Raw genomic sequence first — 15,557 nt, forward strand, 5'->3', positions numbered from 1 at the left:
ATGCACATATGTCTAGTGTGTGTTTTACGTTGATGTCTGTGCGCGCCCTCCTCCGTGCATTTGTCCATGTTCTGTATAAATGTTGTATGTCGCGTCTGTGTGTGTCTGTGTCTGTGGTTGTGCGTGTGCGTCTCTGTGTGTGTGTGTCAGGTGTCTATAGCAGAGTGCATGTGCAGTCTCGCCATTTTACAGACCCAGTTGACCCAGTTGAATGCAGCAGACAGACACAAGCAGAGTCAGACGGCCCCTGGGGTGGTCCTGTCTGAGGTGCAGTGTTTGGGGCCCGCAACACTGCGGGGCCCAAACACAGACATGGCCATGTACAGTGTAACTGTATACACCTATATGCACTTTGACAAAAATGCGTCTGTGACCCTGGAATGTAAAAAATAACTATGACTTGATTATTATTATTATTATTATTATTATTATTATTATTATTATATGATACTTATCAATATAATTATTAAAGTAATGATACATTTCTTGATTAATAATTATTAGGGTTTAAATGGTTGGTCCTCATTTGCGCTTAAAAATCTCTAAAAAAATATTTTTTAAATTAATAATAATTAAATCATTACTTGTGATTACTTAGAGACATGTAGAAAATGCAAACTCCGCAAAAAGAATGGTTAAAGTTTTGTCGATAAAACATTAACCTTTATTTTTATTTTTTTATTTTTATTTTAACTTTGTGTTCATTGTCTAAAATAAAATACTATGTAGTGTTGTAATCTCTGCTGACTTCAGAGTTAAACATAATTAAGGACTTTAAATGTACAGTTGCTCTTATTGTTGTTGTTGTTGTTTTAGGATCACTTCCCACTTGAAGCGACCAGGAAATGTTTAAAAATGAAAAAAATAGGCACGAACGCCTCACAGTAGACACAAGATAAATTCCCTGGCAAGCTTTCAGAACGCTTATGTGAGAACACATAAACAGGCAGACGGCCTCAGAGATGCAGGAACATGCAGTAAACACACTTGCATGCACGCACACCCAAATATGAGCACACAAACATTCACAAGTGCGCGCGCACACACACACACACCCCAACTACACAAGTGCCACCATGTAACCCCTAATCACAACCCCAGAGCTTGGACATCAAATGAAGCAAGTTTGAAAAAAAAAATCATCAGGAGTAATTAACGCATTTTCATATGCAAATGTGATTAATGCAAAACTACAAAGTCATTATGCAAATTGACTTTTCCTTGAGCCTCTGTACAAATATTCATAGCTCAAATCAGGGATCAGTCTCGCCATCTTCCTTTTTTTATCTCTACCCCTCTGCCTCTATCTCTCCCTCTCTCTTGGAGTAGAGATAATGCGTAAGTAGCATGTGAAGTTATTTCTAACTCACGCGGTGTGTGTGTGTGTTTTCATGTGATGGACCGGGGCTATGGCATTACGCCGCCTGCCTACTGATTACTGGCTGCTTGGCACTGGAGCGAGACAGGGAATCCAGCGTACAGGGGAAGGTATGAATATGCAAAAGCCTGATTGCTTTTCATGATTAAAGCCTATTTAATATGGAAATGAGAGCAAGCCAGGTGATTAAAGGAGCAATGGGTGGTGGGGCAAAAAAGATGCAGGAGGAAACAGATAGAGGGAGAAGAAGACATAAGGAAGACACCTTCAAATCCAAACCAGAGAGGTGTGGAAACTGGGATGTCACAGTTAGTTACAGCAGCACTGAAGCATGTGTCACTCATTGCAGCTGTAACTTCTGCAGACACAAAGGTCATTGTTACTTTCGAAACGTTAGACGTGGAGTTATCACAGAGAAGGTGACACAAATCCCTTCCTGCACACTGCCCCACCCCAAAAAAAAAAAAAGATTTTAACAGATGCAAACTTTAACACCTTTTCACAACAACACTTCAATGTGTGTTGTTTAAAAAAAAGAAGTCTTTTAACTACGGTCTCAAGTATGTGTCAGATGAAGCATGTGAGTTGTAACCCACGTTGCAAAAAAACAATGGGCCGGTAGAAAACCTTCAGACGACTGAGTGTGCTGCCCACAAACATGACAACAAAGAGATGCGAGGTGGACGGAGAGAAAAGCAGAGGAAGATGTTTGAGGATGTCACTGTCGTTCTCATCATCTCATGAAATATTTAGTGGGATATCTTTGCACACAATGTTTGTGTGTGAGAAAGAAAAAAAAAAAAAAGACAGACAGACAGTGAGAAGGAGACGTTGTCAAGATGTGACTTCGTCCTTATGTACTTCGTGTCGTAAAGTGCTCCGAGGGGGCCCGGCAGCCGTCCTGGGAGGAGTTCAAAGCAGGGCCAGGGTCGTCTTCGCATGATAACGCTCCCCAAGTGACAACCCCTTTACTTCCCTGGTGACACACATCATTCTTCACAGACATCACACGCACATCCAGTACACACACACACATACACGCACACACTCATACACAAATTCATACAAAGTGCACACACATATTAAAATAGTCCACACATACACATGCAGAGTGCATGCATCAGCAGGAGAAATTCAGGAAAAAAAAAAAGACGAGGAGCAGAGGGGCCATTTTTCATCTTTGCCATGTGTACGAAAGTCTGTCTGTGTGTGTGTGTGTGTGTGTGTGTGTTTGCACCTTTTGGGGTTGAATCTGCAAGCCTTGCAGCATGTTTGCATTTTAAGGAAGCAGGATGACAGACAAAGAGGCCAGACAGGATGTCACAAAGTACAATCAGTTTGAAAAAAATAAATAAATAAATGCATAAAAATATTTGACGAGGAGGTAAGGGTTAAAGGTCAAGCGTCCAACGCAAAGGTTTCACAGACACAAGAAAGGCGAGGCATGCCTGGACATCTGTCTTTTTGTCTATTCATTTGACACACATTATAATTTTTAATGTGTCTTCCGTGCAATCTGCAGTTCCCCCCCCACCACTACCCTGAAGGAGTGTGTATGTATGTGTGCGTAGCGGTGTGTGTCAGATAGTGTGTGCTTCTAACACGCTGGACTTAATTAGACATAATAATGTAATTTGGTTGAAACTTGGGAGCACATGCTTTGAGTGGCAAACTAATGTGTTAAGCTAAGCTCACCTCTTTTTTTTTAATACAGGGCTGTGGGTGCTTTATATGTCCTGTGTGTGTGAGAGACACACACACACAAAGTGTGTGTGTGTGTCGGTTTGATGTGTGTCTGTCTTCTGTCTGTGCTTTTCTGCCTGCAAATTCAAGCTGTAAAAATCAACAACAAAAAAAGGAGATTGTGTGTAAAGATGTCTTTCGCGGATGTCAGAAAAAAAAATCCAAGGTGAAAAACTGAAGGTGTTTTTATCTTATTTTTTAACTCTTAATTAGCTGAGCACACTCTGAGCTCCTCAGAAAAAAGTGTTCCCCATGCAGAAGGTGGTGACCACACAAAACCGCTGGCCACATAATGAAAAACAAAACTACCAAAGTCTGTTGTGAAGACACAGGATGTCTAGACCAACTTTAAATTCTATAATCTAGAAAAAAGAAAAAAAGAAAAAGAAATGTAAAAGCAGTTAAATGAATGAATTACCTTTCCTTCAGATCAATAAAGAGGTCGTGGAAACGTGAAAAAGAAAAAAAATGGAAACAGTAAATAAAACAAATTAAAACAAATTTTGCTCCTGCTGTGAATCCGGTGAACCACATGTCGGTTGTCATGGCATCACTGCATTTACACCTTTTCTACTACACACACACACACACACACACACACACACACACACTACACTGATTTTACAAATCAACAATCAGTTATTTTTGAATGTGTGATGACTGTGATGCCAGGTTTTTTTTTTACCGCAAAAATTGTAATAATGTTCACAATAACAGTCTTCTCTTTAGGAAATATTAATCAAAGTTAAAAAAAAACCTGCAACGGTCAGTTTTTCAGTCAGATTATAGTTAACTAATTCAAGATGGTTACTAACAACTAGTCAAGTCTCCCTGACTCAACCAGACCTCCGTCTGCTGGTAATCCTGGAGAGCCGTCCTGGCTCTTGGTGCGATGGTGACTGTCTCCTCTGATAACTTTGAACTGGTTTCCCTGCAGCGTTGGCCCTCTACAGTCCCCCCCCCCTGCCCCCTGTCCCCGNGATGAACGGCCTTGCTACTTTATTAATCCTCTTCTCCTCACCACAAACACAGATGAATTTTAATCAGCTTTTTTAACCCCTTTTTTTTATGTGCTGGAGGATTTCTTTACAAACGCTCAGACACGTGACATGCACTCACGCAAGAGCCAAAAAAGGAGAGAAAATACACACACACACACACAGTCTCTCTCTCTCTCTCTCTCACACACACACACACACTGGGGGCGGCTCCTCTATCACCTTCTTCCTCGCATTTCAAAATTGGTTTCAGCTGAAGAAGTCCTTCAGGCCTGCCGGTGTGTGTTTGTTTGCCGTGTGTTACCCTGTGTATGTGTGTGTGTATGTGTGTGTGTGATGTTTTACTTAGAACCGAGCAGAATAGACACACTTTGCAGCTCTCACTCACTCTAATGAAATCATCCTAGGCTACATTAATCCCTCCTGAAGGCCACTGTCAAAATAACAAGCAGCTCGGATTCTTTAAAGAGTGCTATCTGTCTCAGACAGGTGATGTGTGCACGCATGTGTGTGTGTGTGTGTTTAGCACCGTGTGTTTTTAAGTCTATACGGACAAGAGCGCTCTCTTCAGACTGTGTGTTTACAGCTCAGCTGCTTATTGGTTCTTGTAATTGTTTCCTTCTACAGTGTGTTCTGCCTCCGTACCTCCTCTTTCCTGTTTGGGGCAGATTCCTTTAGCCGGCGTCAGCCTCCTCTCTTCATCTTCCTCTCCGCCCGGGGTCACCTGGATGCCCACCTCCACTGGAATGGACCCTCTACCCAGCTCCAATGACCTGACCAAAGGAGAATTGGGAATGCCAGTGATCCCATCTCTCTCCCCAGGCTTGGAGAAAGATCCCGGTCCGTTTCCAAGACCCCGGCACAGGCGCCTCTTGTGCTCAATGAAGACGAGGATATCACCCAGTGGGAAGTTGGTCTGGCACTGGCCGCAGGTCAGCAGATCATGCTCCCCGGGTCCTGACCTCCGAGGGCTAAGAGTGGATGGCTCTGGCGTCGGAGATCGTGCTCCTGAATCATGATTGGCCTCTGCTGCAAAACGGGAGGAGAAACAGAAAAAAAAAAAGATGTCAAGTATTGTCTCTAAAAAAAAAAAAAGTACAAGTACAAGAGAACAAAGTGACAGACAGCGAAGAAAATTCACAAGGAAGTTTGGTGACACAACGTGACTACCTGATAAAACCCGAGTCTGCGTAGAACGAGGAGAGATCATCGCGCCGAAAACTGTTTCACTTTCATGGCATAAAAACAAATCCACAGTAAACCTGCTTCACCTAGATCAACACCTGCACGGCTTATCCGTAAAAGATCTGCGTGGGTGGGACCGAGTTCGTATACTGTATTTATACCAGTGTGTGTTGTTGTGTGGCCAGGAAGCTATTCATCTCACCGTGCAGGCTGGGTTTCCGGTGAGGGCCTTTGCTGCACTGAGCTGTCATACCTAGACGGCTGCCTTCACCACGTGGAGCTTGTGCAGAACAAAGTGTAGCATAGTGGAGGCCACATCCACCAGAACCTGCATGTGAGTGTGCTCACGTTTGAGTGTATCACAGAAATAAATATATATATAAAAAAAAAATAAGACACAGGATGAAACTGTAAAATGCCTTAGTGTGTGTGTGTGTGTGTGTGTGTGGTGTGTGAATATATCAGCACACAGGTGAGTTCCACTACTGTATTCTCCACAGACAGAAAATCTATAAAGCCAAACCTGGGGTCCTGTTAAGAGAGTAAATCTCATTCTTCACAGATCTGACACGGTCATTAATAACCATTACACATTCTTCCCTCCCTGCTCCCCTATGGCTGACTGACTCCCTCAGCTTAACATAAATCCCTCATGGACGACCTCTCTTTTTTTTCTAACACTACCCTGATGTACCCGTATGAAAATGTGTCCTCTTCCAAACAGCCCTCGGGAAACCCGAAGCTCCAGAGACGAAGGGACCATCTGAGTGAGAGGTACCCAGGAGAGAGCCGCTGATGCCTGGGAGAAGAGCGTTGCAGCACCTGCCAGTCTCCGTGGCTGAACCCCCTTTGTGAATCTGCCGCTCCCCGTTTTAAAGGTGCGCCTCAGCTAGCTTTTCTTAAAATCATAACGCTCTAATCGTAATGTTTGCAAGTGTGTGTGTGTCTCATGATATGCAGTAACAGAGGAAAAAATCTCCACCTTAAAATGATTCAACTTGGGCAGATTCACTGTATTAATTTTTTAACAAATTTACTTTTCAAACATGTCTTCGTGGCGATGATTAATCCCTTGTGCGGCCTCGCTGCCTGCTCCATAGGTACCTCACACGCACACTGACATTCACGTCCATTTAATTCACCCCGAAGTGATGATCTGATGCCAAATAACTTTTCTCTAAATGGCGATGGGTTCTTGGAAGCCTGCCAGATAATTTCCATCTCATAATCTTAGGCGGCAGAAGAAGGAACACAAACACATATTTACCTACAGTTCACAGCTTGTGACCGTAAATCACATGGAGAAATGTTCCAGAGTGCAGCGACAAAGTGTGAAAGCGTGCATGCCTGCGTATGTGCGGTGCATATATGAACACAGCACACACCGAACTACTATAGAACTAGCATTATATCACTTGACTTCAGGGATATTACACTGGAGTAAGTAGCTATACGCTGTAGTGCTGGAAAGGAGTTTCTGACACAGGGCAGGATCCAATAGGCCGCCATCGTCACATGTTGCAAATATCAGAGAGACCAGCTTAAGCCAAAGAGCCAACAGACACTCGTACATTTTGATCTTGGCTTAGAAACGAGCAGAAAAGTAAAGTAGGGCCTGTTTGTTATCCTATGGATGAGTAACAATGCCTGAGGCCAGAAGGCAGTAAATAAGCAGGCGTTGGCACTGTCACCATGCCACTGGAATATCAGTCGGACAGCTTCTCAAAACCGCACCCCTCTCTGAAACCCGCTCACTCATCTGTCCCGAGGCTCACCTGTGTGGGAAAGAGACATGTGCAACGTGGAACTGTACATGGAATGCTTGCGGCAAGAGTATTCTTTTTTTTTTTTTTTTTTTTTTAAAGGCAACCGTTGGACACAAACACGGTGAGCTGGAGACACGCAGGTGAAAGCAAAACACTGTAATGTAGTTTATCATCATGACAGACGGCGTCTAATTCCTCTGTACTCGTCTATGTGAGAGTAACATGCTTGATAGGTAAGGGAGCAGAGCAGGCGTACTGTCAAACATGCCATCGCTGAGAGGGCGTGATGATGGCAATGAAACCCAGCTGTCTAACATGATACCAAACATATTTTCTATTTCTCTCCTTTTGTCACTCTTTCATTCTTTTTCTGTCTCTTCTGTCTTTCACACACACACACACACACACACACATACACTCACACATACACTCGCTGACATGCATGCAATGGTACATTCACCCTGTGACAGTCCTGCATCTCCACCTTATAAAGTGGGAGTAAAGTCAGGCAGCCTTAGAGCACCCCCTATCAGTTTGATGAGGAGAGAGTCACTTAGTCACTTGACTGCTGCAGCCCAGCCTGCTGCCGCTGCACACTGCCACTGCACAATATGTACCAGATGGGAGACTCAGCTCAAGACAATGGGCCTCTTTCACTAATTTTTCCATTTGTGTAAAAGGCTGAAAAATATTTCAATATATCTGTCCAAAATAAAAGTGCTTAATAACTCAACAATGTAGCCTACAGGTGAGAGGAATCGCCTGTTTTGCAGATATAGTTTTTGGGGGATTTTTTTTCCATTCATGGTATTTTTTTTTTTCTTTGCAGTGACTAAGCCATTGAGTATTTTTATCAACAAAATGCTAGTTAATTAATGTGGTGTCCTTGTCACTGTTTTTTTTTTTTTTTCACTTTAGTGGCCAGGCAGAACGAGCTGGGTCGGTAAAACTTGCCAAAATGAGTTTAATTGCAGTGACATGTCCTTAAACATTAATTGCTCAGAGATAAATCCCGCGTACACCTTTTCACTGACAATATCCTTATGTAGCCTTGTGTGTCACTGATGACTCTTTTTGTTGTTTCATTGTGCCTGCGGTGAAGGCAAAAGAAGAATATGTGACAGGGTTTGACAAGTCCTGCTCAACGCTAAGTGGAACAGGGTTAAAGAAAGGTATTGGCGTTCGGTTATTTATTCATTTGTTATGATACGATTCATCTTCATCCAAGTGGCCTTTAAGATAAACTGATCAACTTCTTTTTTTTTTTTTTCTCCCAAAGTTCTGACCTTACACAACATTTTAATACCTGCTGTACACTCTGTTCTGCCGGTGAAGACAGACAAAGGCCAGGGGCATCGATATGACAGTCAACTACAGCGAATGAGTTCAGACCTGTCTCTCCTTCTTTGTCTCCTCTTTCCATTTGCTGAGCTAAAAACACACATAGACACACAGCCGCACATGTGTAAGGCCCACAGGGAAAGATTCACACTGTCACTGAAAATAAATGACACCAGCAATGTTGCAGATGGTTGCAATCAAAAATTCAAACAAGCGGCCTGGCTTAGCCTATCCCTTTTTCTCGGCAGCGATTGCCAAGGAAAGCTGCAACAGTGTGCATTGTGTAAGGCCAAGCTTGTGTGTTTCATTATCTTATCACCATTTAATCTATAGCAGTCCCAGTTTCGTATCGTAAATCTTAGATTATCGGCCTGAAAGTGAGCAAAATACGGCTCTGCAGCTGACTGTGACTTTGTCACTAAATCGCTATAAATGACTTGTAAGCTATGAAGCGTGACATTCATTGGTGTAAATCAAATTTGCAAATGATTTTTTTAGAGATATAATAATAGTACAAAGGCACTTGAGAGCGTCGCAAAATTGATTAAATGTGTTCGATAATGTTGAAATATTGAAGGAAAATCGGAGAGCAGACTGCCATGCTTCGCCGTAAATCATAAATTTGTTCAGCAGTCATCTCCTGTGAGATTATCATCCGCTCACCACAATGTGTGTGTGAATATTTACTGTGGCGTAGCTCAGCGTACGGTGGGGTTTTCTCTCGAATTTGACAACCATATGGTGCGAATAAAGAAGAAAACATTAACTGTTTCACAAGTAGCATGCCAGTTCAGAGCGTAAACAGTTATCACAAGGCGTTTCCATCATGGAATCCAGAAAACGTAAAAGAAAATAAAAAAATGCTGATATCAAATTTGTTAAAAAAAAAAAGATAACTAAGAGAAATATTCATTCTAGAACAGGCAAAACCTGCTCTCGTTGATCCATGGTAATGTGTGAGTAATATAGCACATGGATCATTCTGTAATTTTTTTTTTCTTCTTCTTTTTTTATATCATGAATGTGACACCAAGCTGAGTCACGCACTGGAAGAACGTCAAAAAGCAGAGGAGAGATGTTTGCCTTTTTCCCTGCAACAGTCTTGAGTTAACAAAGGATGAACTGTAAACTAACCTAGAACAAACAGCTTATTACTGTTCCGCTAGTGTTTGAACCTGACGTGGGGACATGCATCTTCAGGGTGATGTTTGTGAAGTTTTACACTTTGTCTGTGTTGTCAGTGTTGCTTTTCCTTGGGGCATACTTGAGCATTGCGTACATTCATGGCAGTTGCAGCCATGTACGCCTCTCTCTTGATGTCTGACCTGGCAAGTAGACTTTCAGAACATAGTCTTCCACTAAAGCCTGTCCAGAAATATGCTGAAATTCAGGTTCTCTGTGCTCCCAAGTAGAGCATGACCTATAGGCCCGAGGTTGCTACGTTTAGTTACACCAAATAACCCCTGATGTGTCATGTCGATGATATCCGTGTAAGTGCACCAGCAGAAACTGCTGTTAGTTACTCGTAAAAAAAAAAAAAAAAAAAAGAAGATGCCTATTAATGGCAGCTGATAGGTAAACAACAGTCAGGCCACAGTTGACTCTGTGATCAACGCCTGATAAAAAATGACATATTTGTTTTTTAATCACTTTCTGGATTGTTCTGTTTCTTTTTTTGTTCATTCAGAGTGCTCCTATAAGCCTATATGTTGACTCAATCAAATTACAGTTTGGTTTTCCCCATGCGCTGCTCAGATCCTCCAGCCTGAGGTGTGTTCCTGGTCCTCTCCACACCCACCCTGCTTAAGGAAACAACCCAAAGCGACAGGCACCCTCCAGATGAAAGGGACATTAAAAGTTTCACTGCTGGAGATGTGGCGTCATTATTAAGATATTCTTTACATATGGCAAACAGCTTTTAATACTCTGTGCAAATGTTTGCAGGTAAACACTCACACACACACACACACACACACACACTGCTCTCCCAGTGGTGGAACGCTGGAAGCAAACACTAATGCAATTGTAATGCTTTTCACATGCCATTTCAAAGTTTGAGTTTGGACGTTGCATGTGACCGCCTCGCAGGTTTTACAGACAGAGAGCAAACATCTCTTAGTACTGTTGTTAATCTTGTACTTGAGCATCTGCTGGCCAGTGTCCCTGCATGCATGAGGCCACTGTTGTATCATGTGAAAGAACAGGTAGGATGAGATTCAGCTGGACCACATGACCCAGCTAAAACTGCATGTGCTCTAATTGCCACTTGACTGCAACATCGCCTGTTGTTACGGTGAAAGCTGATCACTGTCAGCAAACAGACCTCTGACTTTCTGTTGCTTGACACTTTCAAGTGTGGTGATTAAAAATGGATCGTTAAACGCAGTGGCGAAAAGCTCAAGGCAGGTTTAACAGGAGCTGCGAGGCGTTTTGAACTTCGCGGCAAACAGGTGAATTAATAGAAAACGCTAGCATTTAAATGGCATTGTCATGCAGCAGCTCTGTGCTGAGTCGTTTCTGAGAACGAGCAGTAGATCAAATGTGAGGTTCTGTTGTTGCACGTCAAACAAAGTGACCCATGCATGACTCCAAGGAGTGTTGCTGAATATTTAATTGTCAAAATTTGCAACACAAACTCTGTGAAAAAGAAGTGACATGCAACACATTCGAAACTGTTTGTCCCAATGCATGCAGGGAGATGTTCAACGCACACGTCCGCCTGAGGTGAAGTCGGTGAGGCATTTTTTATTTTCTTCTGCAAACTCGCAAAACGCCTTGCGTGACAATCCCCGTCGTCTGCAGCCTAATGAAGAGGCGGCGGGTTAAACACAAGAGTGTGATCAATAGTAACGATAACTGTCATCCGCCCCAAAACCTGCTGAAGATGCACCGCAGAAAACAGCCTTCACCTCAGACGCACATTTATGACTGAGAGGGAAATAATCGAAACGGGATTAACGGTTATTGTTCTAAATAGTGGGGGAATGCTGTCTGACCCTTTTCAACACAGAGCTTCTGTCCGAAGATTACATCACGAACTTCTGCAATGAATTACTCAGATTAGGCGTCTATGAAATTGGATTTGGGCAAAGCAGAGCGCAGGGAGATGAAGGGTTAGATTGATATAATTGATAAGAAATTGGATTATCCGACGTTTTAATCACAAAGTCCCTCCCTCTCCTCCCAAAAAAAAGAACATTTCTGCCACTGATTTTATCTAGGCAAATTAATCACGTAGCTCTGAAATCACCAGATAATCTGTGATGCACTGTTTTAAAAATATCACATTTATCCAAAAAAAATATTTAATTGTTCTTTTGTATTGTGTTGCCTTATTCAGCTGCACCGCAGGATGAGTTCATTTATGTCAAGTTTGATGACTGGTACACACAGCTAAAAGTATAGTGGAGGCCTTAATTGGAGGGGAATAATTCCAGTGTGTGTGTGTGTGTGTTTGTGTGTGTGTGTGTGTGTCACAATTAGAAAATAATGACAAATATTTTTTTTTAAAAGATAGTGGTGACTCGTGACTTTTTGCCCTGTGTCAAATCAAAATTACTTGAATTATTTTTTTTTTACTTTTTTAAAATAGGTGGTAATTATTAATAAACACGAATATAAACAGAGCAACGTGTTGTGCCATGTGTGTGTGGAAAATTAAAAAGGATGTCTGGATGAAAACGATTTGCAAACTAACACACGCACAACGCCACTGTGTCCACACATTTAAACAGTTACAATCACACACCCAGGACATGTCACAGAGACCCAGAGTGTCTGTCATCAGACCGTCTTTGTGGTGAAGTCAAGTCAAGTCAAGTGTCTGCAAAGGCAACCGTGATGGAATACTGCTACTAAATAATTAAAACAAAGTAGTGACACTTGAAATGGTAAAAAAAAAAGTAAAATCTTTTTTTACTTTTTTTTTTAAAAGAAAGTGTGTAAAATAAGTCATTTATGATTGGTGTTTATAAGGTGATGAATTTGTTTTTTATCAAAATGAATTCCATGTCCTGGGTTTCTTTCTCTCCTTCTTTCTTTTGTGCATTTACAAAATTATAACAAAATGCATGGACACGTTTTGCAATAAATTGCGTTCTTAAAAAATAGAATTAAGACTTATTTACAAAATGTGACCAAATCCCCCAATGAACATGAAAAGAGAAATGACTTAAACTCACCTTGTATTGTCTCCCTGTGCGTCAACGATAAGTGCTGCGGGTTCACCTGCTTGCGGCGGGACATTGCCCCGGCATTTACTCTGGCATCGCCCGGTGAACTGCACTTGGAGTCGGCTTGTACCGTGGTGTCGGTCGTCTCTGGATCGCTGGAGACCAACTTTCCCCCTCCTTCCTTAATCCCTGCGCTAGTCACAGTCTTCAGCTGCAGCTTTTAGGACAGGAGGTGAAGGGGTCGGACACGAGCGCAACGAGGATGGAAGACCAGTGTGTCCACAGTGTCCGGCAGCGTCTTCTCCGGGGACGCAACACCTGGATTGAGGAAGCCAAAGTGCAGTTTAAGGAAGCAGTCGGTAATTATTGGCCGAAGAGCTGATATTTGCGCAGGTATGTTTATATTTTGTCTAATGGCCTGTTTTAGATAATTTAAAAAACCCACACACACACAAACAGAAATCCTTGAGTGCCCACCTCTGCTGCGGCCGTGGTGACAGGAGAAACACGGTGCGCTCCACCGGCGGTAGGACCTGGCTCTTATTTGTCTCCTTTTCTTATTTCTAATGATATGATTATATCATCAGCGGTCAGTGGTTGGTGTGTGTTCTGGAGTTCCCTAAAGTCCTTGGATCGCAGCAGCGGTGCGCGAAGATGACCCTTTGGCACTGACTCCTCCTGCGCGTTTTGGCATCGGTGCGCGGAGCGGCAACTCTTGGCTCTGGCGGCAGTAGCCTTGCTGATTGAGAGAGGGAGGCAGTGAAAGAGAAAGAGAGGGCGAGAGACAGAGAGAAAGGGGGAGAGAGAAAGCAGGCGGGCAGACAAGACACCTCCTCCTCCTTCTCGACCAACAAGAAGAGGTCCAATGTTTCCCAGTTCCCCACAGTGTTGAGGCTACTTCTTGTTGACTCCCACGATGAAAGAGGGAGGACCTCGTGTGTGTGTGCGAGCGTGCGCGCGCGCGTGTGTGCGGTAGATATTCAAGTTCAAGTGCACGTGAGGAACAGCAGCACACGTTTGTAAACACCTACACAAAGGTGCTCGTCCCTCACAGACGCGTCCTTACTCTTTGTCTTTCACGGACGTCCTCCTCACCTTAATGTTGAACACAGTTCTACTTATCAATCAAAACATTCCCATCAGGCTTTCATCACCTCACAACTTCTTCCCCTTTGAACAATGCCAGTAATCCAGTGATTTACATGCATCTCAGGAGGAAATTGTGTTGTTGTTGTTTTTTTTGTTTTTTTCATCTACAGCTACTGTTTATTAATAAATATTAATAGCGGGGCTGCGGTTTAATTCACACCGATAACCCTGCAGGGTTTGCGGACCTCTAAAGTGACCGGAGGACGCTGCTAAACACATCTAACACATTGATGCAAATCACACCATATGATCAGAGCGGAGACAGCATGCTGCATCTTTGTTGTTTAGATCATTTAAATATGTTGTGAGGCAACAGTACCCTCTGTTGGCACAGTCTGGAGACATTGCAAACCTGATGAGGAGGGTGACGTCTTGAGTATATAACAAGAGTTAAGGATGAAGCCTATTCAGACATCAAGGTAGTCCTTGAAAAGCAGATCAGGTTCACTCAGCGGCAATTAATGGAACTAATGGGCAATCATTCTGCACATAATTCACTGGAATCATTTAGATCACTGTATGCAGAGGTAACAGGCTGCAACTGAAGGTTCTCCTTTTTTTTTTTTTTTTTTGTCACTGAACACTCCTTCCCAACATGCCACCGTTTAGCTGAAATGCACTCTTAAAAAAAACTAAATTCTAATAAGGTCATTTAGAGTTGACACTATTTCCTTGTGGTTCAGGAGAAAAGTGTGCAGCTGTAGCAATGCATTGTACAGTCCGGCATTAATAAATCATGGTGGGCAATTTTAAGAGCATTAGAAGTTTGATTGCTTCGGGGCAGGCCTAGGGGACTTTCAGGACAGTAATTATTTATATAAATGAAATGTCATCTCAGTTCTGACTCAAGTAGACATAACCTCAGCAGACTCCACATGGAACCACTACAGTACAACAGCTATCTTTCACAGATAGGCCGCGCATGTTGTCAAGCATATTGCTTTGACTGGAGCGCATAAATTTGGTATGCGCTATTACATGAAATGTCTTCTGCTTTCTCTTCCTCACATCGGGCCAAGAGAGCAACGGCAGTGTTGGACACATTGGGTGCTGAAGAAAAAACATTATTCTGAGTTCACACACACACACACACACACTCTCTCTCTCTCTCTCTCTCTCTCTCTCTCTTGCCATCCCTTCTGGCTGCAAACGGCTCCTTGATCCTTACCCATGGGTTTCTCAATAATACATCAATGTCTCCATTATAGCTTGTTTCTGCTGGCTCTGGGCAAAAGCAGTTTAAGCTGGGTTGCGCGGGGGCAAACATAGCACAAATACCCTGCTTGTGGACACAGGAAAGGTTTTAAGTCCCAAGTGTTGCCTCTAAGGAGACATGCAACTCGTGTACTAAGTGCCAAGGTTGAATGCAAGATACCAGATCGCACTGCAGGGCATTGCCTACACTGTGCATGAGGACATGCCGAGTCTAATGCTTTGTCCAAGTTACAAGAGATATCGTGTTGGCATCTTAACTGTTTTCCCCAAAATGACCCAGGATTTAATGCGATTCCAAACACTTTATAATTTATGTTAAAACATAAAAATTTGCCGCGGGACGGGGGCTCAGCTCTTACATGCAAGTGGACAAAAGTACATGCAACTTAACTTGGTTTGATTCTGGGTCACAACCTCTGTCACATCATTTTATCTTTCATTTTTCATGTCCCTCTTCCAGCAGTTTATTCTCCGAGGAGAACAAAAATAACATTGGAATCTCAAAATAGGCCGACATGTATGTACAAAAAAGGGAGTACAATACAACTTTTAACAGTTAAAAGGGAATTTGGTGTACTCGGGGGTTAAGTGTACAAACTGATCAAGGCAG

General features: G+C 42.7%; 1 protein-coding gene across 1 annotated transcript in view; it reads right to left on the minus strand.

Moving 5' to 3' along the window:
- Window positions 1–13,728, minus strand: part of LOC103380708 (B-cell lymphoma/leukemia 11B-like) — a 28,083-nt gene extending 14,355 nt beyond the window's left edge. The window contains 3 exon segments of the mRNA XM_008312754.3: window positions 4,765–5,148; window positions 12,593–12,901; window positions 13,061–13,728. Coding sequence (XP_008310976.2) covers window positions 4,765–5,148; window positions 12,593–12,656 — 448 coding nt within the window. The 5' untranslated portion in view covers window positions 12,657–12,901; window positions 13,061–13,728.
- Window positions 13,729–15,557: the final 1,829 nt, after the last annotated feature.

Source organism: Cynoglossus semilaevis, chromosome 7 (assembly GCF_000523025.1).
Source record: "Cynoglossus semilaevis isolate Cse_v1.0 chromosome 7, Cse_v1.0, whole genome shotgun sequence".
Taxonomy (NCBI): domain Eukaryota; kingdom Metazoa; phylum Chordata; class Actinopteri; order Pleuronectiformes; family Cynoglossidae; genus Cynoglossus; species Cynoglossus semilaevis.